The sequence below is a fragment of the Lissotriton helveticus genome, chromosome 5_1, assembly GCF_964261635.1.
Source record: "Lissotriton helveticus chromosome 5_1, aLisHel1.1, whole genome shotgun sequence".
Classification (NCBI taxonomy): Eukaryota; Metazoa; Chordata; class Amphibia; order Caudata; family Salamandridae; genus Lissotriton; species Lissotriton helveticus.
Window position 1 is genome coordinate 229,653,485 of NC_136065.1, and position 13,697 is coordinate 229,667,181.

A 13,697-nucleotide genomic window follows, 5' to 3' on the forward strand; every position below is an offset into this window, starting at 1 on the left:
CGATAGAAACTGGAAAGTGACCATATTGTCCTGCTATTAGAGGTAACAAATAACATCTGCTTTGTACTGGGAGAAATACAGAATTAAAAAAACACTTGGGATTTGGGGGACCAAGTTAGAATTAGCTGGAGCACGAACCTTGAATCAGAGATTGAAGATTGGAAACAAAATCGATCAACAGCGGATCTACAGGAACGGATAGTGAATGGTTTAGGCGAGGTAGCCAAATTATCTCTTTACAACCTTTACGACAATTGTCTCAAGAACCTGCAAGTTTAAAAAACCTCATGCCAAAAACATTTTGGAAAAGAGGGGTGTTTTGGCGAATTTAAAATTTCAAACTATGCTCCGAAGTGAATCCTCCAGACAAGTAATAAGGGCAGCAAGACTACGCTCTAAACTGTTAGTTTATTTATTTCCCTATTTAATTTTAGTAATGGATTGAAATGTATTCTTCGTTTAATTGAAGTTTGCGGTAATTTACAAGATTTGGCCAAGTTATCAAGGCAATAGCAGTGACTCACAGCTGTCCTGATTCCTGTTTAAACAGCATTATTTTACCATTCTAAAAGAAGGGACTCAAAGATGGTCTAAAGTCCTACAGACCGATAGTCCTACTTTGATATGGACTGTAAAATCTTTCCCAAACTGATATTGACGGCCCTGGATAAGTGAATCACCAATGAAAACATCCTTTCACCAATACAAGGAGATTTCAAAGAAGGATTGGCAATGATAGGTCAGATCTTCACCTTTTTAAACTAAATCCATAAGTCCAGCAGCGTAACAAAAATGCCCCTGTATGTGACATTCTTAGACTTCTCATTAAGTTTGGATCTGGATTCAAGAAACCGTCTATGGGGACATTGTGTATGATGGGCATAGAGCCCGGGCGTCCGTCACTAATTAAAATGCTGAACCTCCTCCCAGGTAAGACTTAGCCAAAAAGGGCATATCACTAAAAAACTGCATACAAACAGAGGGGTCGGGCAGGGCTGCCTCTTGGTGTCACTTTTGTTTTCCCTCTACATAAGCGACTTGTAGCAAGAAGTGAGGAAAGTGATGTTCCGTCAATCAATGGTTTCAAGGTCTCAGCCCTTCTTTACGCCGATTGTATTGTATTGTATTGTATTGATGATTTGTAAAGCGCGTTGGCTACCCAGGGGCGTCCCAGCGCTATAGAAAAGAGTGAGTTGGGCTGGAGAGGCTGGAGTAAGAGAAGCTGAGTGAAAAGTTAGATTGGGATTTTGCTGAAGAGCCAAGTTTTTAATAGTTTACGGAAGGTGAGAAGGTTAGGTTCTGGTCTGATAGGGAGTGGAAGGGAGTTCCAGATCCTCGCCAGGTTGTAAGAAAGCGAGCGGCCTCCACACCTGGCCTTCCTAATGCGTGGTACTGAGGCGAGGTGGGAGGTCGTAGATCTGAGTGGGTGGGAGGGTAGATAGGCTTTCACCAGGGGGGAGTTAATAGAGGGGCCTGTACCCCAGTAGGATCGGTGTGCAATGCACATGCTCTTAAATTCAATTCTGGATCTCACCGGGAGCCAGTGAAGATCCTTCAGACTGGCTCTGACTGAAGTTCGGCGGGGGATATCCAGGAGGATTCTTGCCGCACAGTTTTGAATGACCTGGAGTCTGTTAAGTGTAGATTGTGGGACCCCCAGATATAGGGCGCTTCCACAATCGAGACGGGAGTGGATCAGGCCTTAAACCATAATCCGTCTTGAATGGAACGGAAGGAGGGGGAGAATTTTGCGGAGAAGTCTCATCAGCCCGAAGCAGGTGGCAGCAAGCTTGGTGGCTTGGTAGTTGAAGGTTAGAGTGTGGTCGAGCCAGATGCCTAAGCTCTTGATTTGCTCCTTGGGTTGCGGGGGGCTTCCTAAGCAGAGAGGCCAGATGGGATTGATGGATTTCGAGATGTTATTTCCAAGGAGCATTATTTCTGTTTTGTCCCCGTTAAGTTTGAGAAAAGAGCTAGACATCCAAGCAGCGACGGCTTCAAGGCAGATATGTAATCTGTGATGAGAGTTCAGGGGGGGGTCCAGTGCTACCACTAGCTGCGTGTCGTCCGCGTAGGTGACAATTTTCACCCCGAATGGGGGGACGACATCAGCTAGGGGGCGTAGGTAGACATTAAAAAGGGTAGGGCTCAGGGAGGAGCCCTGAGGCACTCCACCAGTGAGGGGTTTACTGGCTGAGGTGAAGTCCCTTTCAAAGACCTGGAAGGATCTATCCGTAAGGAAAGACCTCAGCCAAATGAGTGCTGTGCCTGACACTCCTATTTTGTTAAGCTGGTGAAGTAGGATGTTATGATTGACAGTGTCGAAGGCGGCACTTAGGTCGAGTAGGACGATGGCTGTGGACCCGCCATCGTCCAAGATCCTCCGTGCCTCCTCCGTCACTGCAATAAGTGCAGTCTCCGTACCATGACGGGGCCTGAAGCCGGTCTGAGAGAGGTCTAGTATGTTGTTGGCTTCCAGGAAGTCAGTGAGAATGATGTTTACATGCTTCTCGAGAAGTTTGCTAAGCCATGGCAGAAGGGATATAGGTCTATAGTTAGCGGGGTTGGATTGATCCAGATTGGGCTTTTTTAATAGAGCTCTAACCATTGCCCTTTTCCATGGAGGTGGAACAGTACCAGTCTGGAGGGATGAGTTGAGCAGGTCTTGTATGGTGGGCGAGATCAGATGGGTTATCTGGGTGAGAGCGCTGGGAGGAGCTGGGTCGATGGGTGATCCAGATTTAATCTGGCTCATGAGTTTTTCCAGTTTGGTAAGTTCTAGTGGGGGAAAGCTATTGAGAACGCAGGAGGGAGCCGTCATGTGGTCTATGTTGACGGAGTCTGAGATCAGGGTAACGGTGGGGGGAAAAGAGGAGTTGATGGTTTCTATCTTTTGGTGGAAAAACTCAGCTATTTCCTCGCAGTGGGTCTGAGTGTTATTGTGATGTTTTGGGGCCTCAGGAAGTTGCAAAAGGGATTTTGCTATCTGATAAATCTCCCTAGGTTTGGAGGCTGCCTTCTCGATCTTGATTTCAAAGCATTTAGCCTGAGCTAGATGGATATTTGCTTTGTAGTTTTTGATTGCCGTTCGATAGCTTGCTTTGTCTGCTGGAAGGTAACTGAGGCGCCACTTCCTCTCGAGTCGTTTACAGACACGTTTGGCCTCACGTAGATCACTCGTATACCACGGGGCTGTAGGATTGCCCCTTTTAGGATGGGAGTTTTTTAGTGGTAGTACTGTGTCTAGGGCACTGCTGATCCAGTTGTTATAGTTCTCATTGTCTAGAGTGGGAGCGGAGGTGTTAATGGGTTTAGTGCCTTGAAGGAGATCCTGCCACTCAGTTAAAGGGGGTTTGGACCAGTTGCGGGAGCGTTGAGTTGTCGGGGGTTTGGGGGGGAGGTGAAGGGGCAGGGTCCAGGTGAGTGGGATGAGGAAGTGGTCAGACCAAGGAAGGGGGGAGGGAATTCCAACATGGAGGTTTTTGCAGTTGCTAAAGACCGGGTCTAAAAGGTGTCCTTTTTGGTGGGTGGGCCCAGTAACGCGTTGGTGTAGTTCGAGGGCGATTAGGCTAGAGGAAAGTTCTCTGGCTATAGAGTCATTTGGGTCGTCTAGGTCGATGTTGAGATCGCCTAAGATAGTAAAGTTGGCAGAGCTGACTGCAAGATTTGCCGCTATTGAGGCGAGATCCGAAAGAAACTGTCCTTGTGGTCCTGGCAGACGATATATAAGTATACCCGAGAAGGTATGTGTGGCGCTGAATTTTATAAAAAACGGAAGGCATTCACAGTCCGGAAAGTTTATAGGGGTGCTAGTAACAACGTAATCTGATTTATGGATTACTGCCAGGCCACCGCCAATACCCTTTTTACGGTCTAGGCGAAGTAGTTGATAACCGGGTGGGAGCGCTTGAACCAGATCAGGTTCAGAGTGTTCCTGAAGCCACGTTTCTGTGGCGAAAAGAACATCTGGGCTCTTCTCCTCCAACAATAAAGCGATTTCCGTGGAGTGTTTGGGGAGTGAGCGGCAGTTGAGCAGTAACATCAGAATTGATGTGGGTTTCTTTGTACTCTGGGTAAAATGAAATCCACACTGATTACGAGCGGGGTGCTGGATAGCCGGGTCCCACGTGTGTAGGCAGGGTGAACTAACTGTCTGGTTTAATTGGTGTAGGAGCTGTGGGTGGTAGGTGATGGGCTGGCATGTTGGATGAGCAGGGGGGGGTGGCCCCTGGCCCCGGTCGGTCGCGGACGGGCGCAGACGGGCTTGCCTTAGGCGCGCCTTCGGCGCGCAAACGTCGCGCTCGCCCGCTGCGAGACCGAAATATGCACATGATTTATACTGCTCCGGGGTTGTGGGTCGAGGGGGCGTGGCCTAGAAAGGGGCGTGGCCTCTGCTCGTGGCGAGAGGGCGTGAAGGGGTGTTGGCGACCAGCGTGCTGCGTCAGCGCTGGCTCCGCTGCGTCTGACAACTAGTTTCCCCAAGTAGGTGAATTTAAAAACACAAGTATTCTGTGACAGTCAAATTCTTAAAAAACACAAGTAATCTGTGACAACAATTTAAAAAAAAAAAAAATAGTGCCTCGCTCCCGGCTTCCGCCTCAGGAGCACAACTCTCAGCTTTTGCCGGTAGGGCTGTAGTAGTTGTCAACAATAAGTGTTTCAGGATTTCGAGTGAGGAAGTTGTGTTTGAGTTTTTTTCTAGCGTGTTTAGAAAGATTGGGGGGTACGGAATGCACCAGGAGTTGGGACCATGTTTAGATAGAGAAAGGTCCTGGGAGGGGGAGGGATATTGAGAGGAGGCATGTTAGGCAAAGGAGAATGTAGGAGAGAGGAGAGTCAGATAGTCACGTGAGTAGTCAAGGGAGGGCCGTGGGTAGAGGCTATGGAGGGAAGAGAACTTGGAAAGGGAGGAGAGGAAGGATGCGATGTTGGGAAAGGGTAAGGGGAGGATTCGGCAGAGGAAAAGAACAATGAAAGGGAATGTGAGATGATATGAGAGAAAGGGGCCAGAGTCAAGAGAATATGAGTTAGGTAAAGTACGAAGGAAGTGAGCAGATTAAAGTCCAGCGAAACAAACAAATCACATCACCGCTACATATGGGGGGAGCAGTATTAAAGCTATGTTGAAATATCCCCAGCAAAGCAAACAATCAATCCCCGCAAAGCTACGCAAGGTGAGGATCGCTAGGTTCAGGACCAAAAGTATTGGGTCATCAAGCTGCACATATTCTCAAGTTGGATTCATTGTTAAAAACAGTCCAGCGAATCAGACAATCATAGCACAGATACACAAAAGGAGCTCATAGGAAGATTGGCAGTGGAAGATAACTATAGGGGTAAGAAACATATAAGACATATAATAACTGCCGCTAGTTCGAAACATCAAAAGTAAAAAAAAACATAAAAAGCATATGAGGGGCAGATCGAAGAATTAACAGGACATGTAGTATGTGTATGAGATTAGTAGTGCGTTAAATTCTTCATACAGATGATTCAGTTCTATGAGCAAAAACCCTCAGAGACCTGCAATCCCAGCTTTCATTTGTGGAAACATATTGTACAGTAAATAAAAACTGGTAATTAACACCAGCAAAGCCAGGGTAACGATCTTCCGGAGTATGAGTGAAAATACGTTTTTTTTCTTTATAAATCATGAGAATCTGGAGGAATACTTAAAGGTAACAATTGATAAAACATAAAAATGGAAAACCGACATACAAACCTCCATAGGCAAATTAGAAGTTGTAGCCACTGCAATTCTGAGGATGGTGCGCATGCCCTTTTACAAGATTACAGATTCATCAACAAAGTTTTCCGAGCAAAAGTTGAAAGTCAAATCCCACATGGAGCAGAGTTGTAGGGGTATGACAAAAGAGTGTGTAGGATGCTGCAAGAGGAGATTCTGGAAATCACTACTAAAAATGATAGCAAGCTTCCCTGCAACAGTATTGTAATTGAACAATGGCTCCTCCACCATCCAGACTAAATGCCAGATGGCGCCAATCAACTGCGGGCTGACAAGCCTGAGTTTGAGAGGCACTAATCTTGTGGACCAAGCGCGGAAAGAAAAATCCAAATCAAAGCTTTTACAGCAGGGTGAAAACCGTCCAATAATGCTAATGAAGAATCTAACTGTACTTTTTGTACTTTGGATGCTACAGAACATTTTGCACAGATTTTCTTTTTCTGTCCGATATAGGCCAATTTTAGAAGGAAATGGATTCCCCCAATTTGCCTCAACATGGGGTTCAGGAAACATCTAGATATAGTTTTTAGTTTAGGCAGCTATCTATTAGTAGTAGAATCTGCATGGAAAAAGAGGCTATTGAGATTTTAATTAGTCGTGGTTTTATCCGTTTACTAGTGGAGTTTTCTTTTCAACAGATTACACTACATATACATGTAGAAAGATTGTTCTGTGTATGCACTTTATTGAAATAAATAATTCTGGATTTGCACTGCATGACGAATAAGCTGTATGGATGCTTTTAATGGATTTTAACCCGAAATAAAAGCTATTTTGAATTGGAATCTGAATTAGGCAATAATAATTGAAACTTAGGAAAGATTGAATATATTATAGGAGGGTATTGCTTTTCAGTGCATGCCCCGACTTTGTAGAACAAAATTAGAATAAGACTGAGGCTAAAGACGGATCAAATCGCCTTCGGGGAATGGCTGTCAGTTCTGGTTAATATGTTTAGCATAGTATTCATTCTCCTTAACTAGCTCACTCTATCTTTAACTCATTATTTTTGTAACAATTCCCCTTCCACTTAATTGAGCTGCAGTGTAGCTGTTCCCTGTAGTTTGTAACACACAAAAGTCCCAAAGCGTTCTGAAAGGTGGCCACTGCGGAAAACACTGCTGTGCTCCCTTTCAAAGGTATATTTCTTCCTTTGCCCTGTCAGGACAGGTAACGTACATAACAATCTTTACTTTCGGTATTTCTAGAACGTTTCCCACCCTACACACCTTTCAGTTTGTTCCTTCAGTAATCCATCACCTCCCTGCCAAAAATGTTGTCCTACCTTCAGCTGAATCTTGTGCATATTCAATCTTTATCCTCCGGTTGTTGGGCTCATGTGTGGTGGATGTCTCCAGCATATCTCTGACTTGCAGAAAGGGCTGTGAGAGAAAACAGATGGTTACAGGGAAGGAAGCAGTCTGGAAGCCACAGTAAGTAGAGTATTGGAGGAACCTAGGACAACTGAAGAGTGACTTGGTAGTTATTTAGGACCTTATTTAGAGTTGAAGGACATTCACTAGAAAGCGTCAGATGCCCTGTCTATCGAATTAATGTCAAGAGTGCTCCAAATATGGCGGAAGGGAGAGCTGTCACTTTCTGGTAGATGTCAAGCTTAGCTAAAACTCTAAATAAGGCCCATAGTACATACTTCTAGACAACTTCCTGTAAAGTCAATGCACATAGGGCCTCCTTTAGAGGAAGATGGTAATGGAACATCTAGAAAAAGAAAGGTGGCTGTCCTGCTGCCTATATGAGCTCTGCCACCCTCCTCTAAGGGCAGCGTAAGGCAGTGTTCCCAATGCCACAGAAGTGCCACTATCTGAAAAGACAGAAAATGGGATGTCCTATTCATTCAGCATTATTTCCACCAGAATGTTTTCTGTGCAAGGCAGCCATGAGAATCATTGCAGGTCTGCACAGAAATCAAAGATAATATCCCTGGTGTAATTGGAGAAAACTGCCATTGCATTAGAAGCATTTTGAAAGTGTGTGCAGGAAATGTGCTGCTACTTTTAGGGGTACATTTCCAAGACTCACATCAGTCCAGGTGTGGAAGTGGAAGGAAGTGGGTGGAAGTGGGAATGGGGGGGAGTCAGGTAAGGCCTGAATGGAAGAGGTGGCACAAGAGAGGAGTGTCAGCTGTGAAAGGCACTTGGGGGCTACAACTATGGGGGGCCCAGGAGAGGAGGAAGCTGCGTATTCTCACCCAACAAGGAGCCGTCAAACCAGCAGTAGCCAGCTGGTGAAGGGGGGAGCCTTTTTGCACCAGACTGGTACTCTGGATTTGAAATACCGGCTGCCACCAGTGTGGCAGAGGGAGTGGATTCTCTACACTGGGGATTTGGCAGACTATCAACCAACTCTAAAATGACCCTTTAAATCTCTGTTCTTCGTCACCTGGCTTTAATTGGTGCAGAAAGTGCTTTGTGACAGTGAGAGAAGTGCCTATAATATACTTCTAGATTGCGCCTAATTAAACTTATATGACTCCACTGATGTCACAACCGGAGTAGACATCATCACAGAGTTGTACAACGCCGCCCCCCAGTGCGCAGAGGCACTGTTGAACATTTCTGAATCCAGTCTGATGCTTGGGGAGAATTCAAATGTTAAGGAATGTGCTGCTAGATGTCTCTATCAGATACACTGCTTTTTTATGCTGGTATGGGCATGCATTAATAATCCTGAGAAGTGGATCTGTGCAATACAGACACTTACTACACAGCAAAAAAATCCTCAGCTTTCATAAAGCGTGAAGACAGGTTGTTCTCCAAGTAAAAAGTATTCTGACAGAAACCTGAATTGGGCTGCATTGCTCCATTGCAGACACACAGTAGTGAAAATTGAGCACTGGTAGAATAGTGTGTGCCTCTCTAAAACAAAGGGTCAGATGTACGCAAGCATTTTACATTTGCAAACTGTTAGACCTAGCACCATTGGTGGGGTTTCCCTTCCATTTTTTGCTGTTGCCTCCTGTGTTTTTGCTGGTCTAGATGCTTTGGACACTTTGGCACTGCGATTCAGTGCCAAAGTGCAAGTGCTCCCTATTGAAAATTGTTGTAATGGATTAGTGACTCCATGATTGGCTTATTTGATTTACTTGTCAGACCCTAGTACAGTGCACCATGTGTGCCCAGGGCCTGTAAATCAAATGCTGTTGGTTGTCTTGCAGCACTGGTTGTGCCACCCTCAGAAGCAGCTTGAAAAGGGTGGCTCAGACCTGCCATTGCAGAGCCTGTGTGCAGTCTGGGACTGCCATGTCGACTTGACAAGTGCACCCACTTGCCAGTCCCTAAACCTTTCCTTTTCTACATGTTAGTCAACCCTAAGGTAGGGCCAAGGTACCCCCGTGGGCAGGGTGCATTGTATGTAAAAGGTAGGACATGCCGTGAAGTATGCGGAATGTCCTGATAGTGAATTACAGCCAATTTTATTGTTCACTATTACAAGGCTACCTGTTCCCATAGGCCAGAATGGGCAGTTTGATTACAACATCTTATAATCCTAACTGACTCAGGGAACTAGGTAGAAATTCGAGTTTACTATGCCTGACTCTGCTAGGTTTGTGTATTCCATGTCTGGTTTGTGAGTGACAGGGGATGGGGTGGCTCTAGGAGTCACGGTGAGTCCGCACTAGGCTGAATAGACCTATCTGCATTGGGAGTGGTGAGAGGAGTAGCACCTGGGCCTGAATAGTGCTGTGCCTGCCTCCCACAATGCTGGCTCCACCTCCTTTGGTGCGACTGATGACCCTGGCCCACACTGGCAAAGGAAGAAGTTGTGCACTGGCAGAGTGCACCCAGAACTGGTTTGGACTAGGTACAGACACTCTCTGCCTTCAGAGGCAAAGGATTTGTGTGTATAAAAGGGAGACCCAAACCCCAGGACTTTAGATCACTTCTGGGAATCAAGACAAACCTTTGCCAAGGAGAAGAACCAAGAAAGCTGAAGGAGGAGACTGCCCGCGTGCTGGTTTGCTATTTCTGGGGTTGGCCTGCAGTGGTTACTTTATTTGCCAAGGAAAGGGGAAGATAACTTTTGTGAACTTTTCATCATTTTGAAGAAGAATCTCCAAGGGCTTGAAGTGTGCTTGCCTCCTGCCTGAAGTCTCAGGGATACAAGACTTCACCACCAGCTTCCCTGAATTCCCTTGCTGGGAATTCTACCTGTAGAGAGGTGCCTACTGTTGTTTGAGTCCTCTGAGAATACTGCATGTCACTGGGAGCTGGAAACGTGATGCAATGAGGAGAAGCGTGTCGCCGCCATAGCAGTTGCCAACGCATCGCCGAAGAAGCGTGTCACCGCCACAGAGGTCACCGCCGCATCACCGGAGAAGCGTGTCGCAGGGCCTGCTGCAGCTCTGAAGTAACCGCGTTCGCCACACGACTGTCGGGCGTGCACGCATCGTATCCACGTTGTCACATCGCATCAAAGACGCCATTTTGTCGCATCGCACCAGATCATCGCATTGCATCAAAGAGCCATCTTGTTGCATCGTAACCGGGCCGCAGTAAGAAACGACGCATCAACTCCCCACACAGTAAGGAAGTGAGCCTCAACTCCCCTGTGCAGCAGTAAGGAACTGACGCATCCACTCCCCTGAGTGCCAGGAACGGCGTATCAACTTCCCTGCGAGCCTTTTGTTTGTTCGTGTGATGCTAAGGTACTTTAAGAGTAAAGTGTCTCATTTACCATCTACATTGAACTAAGCTATTTTCAAGTCTATTTTTGATTACAGTATTGTGGATTTTTTCGTTTGGTCTTGTGTTATGTCTAGTAAAGATTACTTACTTTCCTAAACTGGTGTGGTGTCCATTTGTAGTGATTGCACTGTATTAATGTATGTGTTCACAAATGCTTTACACACTGCCTCTGAGATAAGCCTGCCTGCTCGTGCCAAGCAACCAAGGTGGTGAGCAGGGGTTATTTAGGAGTGTAGCCCCCTTTATTAAATATCGATGATAAAAATATCGAGGTAAAAATTTCGATAACAAAAATATAGACTCCCTATACTTAAACAGGTAAGTACAATAATATCGACTCAAAAATATTGATGTAAAGAATGAGGGAAACAACACTTACAACGCAACTTTTACAACGCACTACCTTTACAACGAAACTTTTACAACGCAACATCCATTACAACGCATGCCATTACAACGCAACCATTACAACGCATGTCACTACAACACATACCACTACAACGCATGTCATTACAACGCAGTCATTACAACGCATACCATTACAACACATACTTACACTATCCAACACTTACCCTACTGTTGCACCCCCTGGAGTTAGAATAGTAATTTTTACCCCTACACTATCCAATACTTACCCTATTGTTGCACCCCCTGGAGTTAGAATAGTAATTTTTACCCCTACACTATCCAACACTTACCCTACTGTTGCACCCCCCTGGAGTTAGAATAGTAATTTTTACCCCTACACTATCCAATACTTACCATACATGCAATGTAATGGTATGCGTTTTAAACGTAGTATGCGTTGTAGTGGAATGCGTTGTAAAGGTAGTTTCAAAGAATTCGTTGTAATGGCATGCGTTGTAATGGAATGCGTTGTAATGGATGTTGCGGTGTAAAAAATGTGTTGTAAAGGTATGCGTTGTAAAAGTATGCGTTGTAACGACATACATCCAAAAAATAAAGATGTAAAAAATATCGACTTTAAAAAATAACATAACTTAAATAAAATTAATTAAATAATATTATTAATATTAATAAAATAAATTAAATGTAATATATATTTAACTAATTATAACAAATAAACTTAATTTAATAATTCTAAGCACACAAAAATTATACATATACATATATTTACTTAAATACATTTTGTTAACTATTATCTTTATTCAATGTATATTTTTTTTAATTATATAAAAATAAAATGTAAACACATATATATATAATTTAAAATAAAATAAAATATTCTATATTTGATTAACACATTAAACTATTTAAAACAGAATAACACATACATTTAATAACAAAATATTAGTAGTTAAAACGTTGGATAGCTCCAATGAGTGCAACAGTAGGGAAAGCGTAGGATAGCGTAGGGGTAAAAATTACTATTCCCACTCCAGTAAGTGCAACAGTAGGGTAAGAGCTGGATAGCGGAGGGGTAAATATTACTATTTCAACTCCAGTGAGTTCAACAGTAGGGAAAGCGTTGGATAGGGGAGGGGTAAAAATGACTATTCCCACTCCAGTGAGTGCAACAGTAGGGAAAGCGTTGGATAGCAGGTGGGTAAAATTCACTATTCCCATTCCAGTGAGTGCAACAGTAGGGAAAGCGCTGGGTAGCTGAGGGGTAATAATTACTATTCCCACTCCAATTAGTTCAACAGTAGGGAAAGCGTTGGATATCGTAGGGGCAAAAATTACTATTCCCACTCCAGTGTGTGCAACAGTAGAGAAAGCGCTGGATCTCAAAACAATAAAAAACAAAACCATCAACATTTTTATTACATTTAATTTCCAATATTAACATAATTGATATATACATTTAAATATATTATTAACAAAGATAATAAAAATATTTAATTACACATTATTTAACACTATAATATCCACAACACACACCTAAAATTGATTACACAATTAAATTTAATAATGACAAATTAATTAATGATAATGTGTTTATTATTTATTAATTAATCAGTAAAAAATGAATTACCACCTTTCACACCATTTACACAAATAAACACCACAACACACACCTAAAATTAATTACACAATTCCAATTAATGATTACTAATTAATTAATGGGGATTTTTAATAAATACAAATTAATTACTTACCACCCTTCACACCATTTACACATATAAACACCACAACACACACCTAAAATTAATTAAATAATTAACATAATTATTAATTAACTAGTTGAAATTAATTAACAACTAATTATTAAACTATTATTAATTAATCAATTAACACATTAATTATTCTATACATTTTATATCATTAAATTACTTCCCACCCTATTCCCCTATAAACCCACCACCCGCTACGGAACTAAAAACGCAAAATTATAATTGAAAAAAATAAAAATTAACTACTATCATTTATTATTTAAATCTATTTAATTAAATTACTTCCCACCCTATTCCCTATAAACCCACTACCCGCTACGGAAATAAAAATGCAGAAGGCCGGGCCTAGGACGGTGGTTGTGGACATGGCCGGCACGGCGGTTGTGGACATGGCCGGCACGGCCGCCCTAGGCCCGGCCTGGCGCGGCGGTGGCTGACATGGCCGGCACGGCGGTTGTGGACATGGCCGGCACGGCGGTTGTGGACATGGCCGGCACGGCGGTTGTGGACATGGCCGGCACGGCCGTCCTAGGCCCGGCCTGGCACGGCGGTGGCTGACATGGCCGGCACGGCCGTCCTAGGCCCGGCCGGTCCGGCCGGTGTACGGTGGATGATGCAATGTGACTGTAAGAGGGGACATGAACTGCCATGTCCATTGAGTACATCTAAAGGGTGTGTAGGCCTGCACCTCCCCGGCAGAGTACGTGCACCGCCATGGTGGCGCCAGTGATAGAACATTGTTGCAACTGAAGCATCCGTGCCGGAAGCTTGCACGTGCGGTTGCCGATGTGTGACCGTGACGGTCCGTGCACATGCAGCCAATGGGAAGAGGGAACGCTGGCCGCGTATGGCCAATCGAAAGTAGCGGAAACAGTGCACCGCAAAACCAGGGCCAGTCATTGGCCCTTTTACGAACACGCATCCAGGGCTGACCAATTGCTGGCGACGTATGCCACTGACACGTGCTGAGGGCCCTATATATGTGTGTTGTCAAAAAGCACACATCCTACCCTGGGAACCAGTGCTGCCTGTTCACCTCGACCTGCTGCTGCTGAGCTGACCACCGACTGCTGCCTGTGACCATCACCTCGACCTGCTGCTGCTGAGCTGACC

The 13,697-nt window shown here is 44.4% G+C and overlaps 1 protein-coding gene across 1 annotated transcript in view; it reads right to left on the minus strand.

Moving 5' to 3' along the window:
- Positions 1-13,697, minus strand: part of CCDC183 (coiled-coil domain containing 183) — a 309,578-nt gene that overhangs the window by 41,561 nt on the left and 254,320 nt on the right. The window contains exon 13 of the mRNA XM_078640859.1: positions 7,029-7,125. Within this exon, the coding sequence (XP_078496985.1) occupies positions 7,029-7,125 (97 nt within the window). The remainder of the gene's footprint in view (positions 1-7,028; positions 7,126-13,697) is intronic.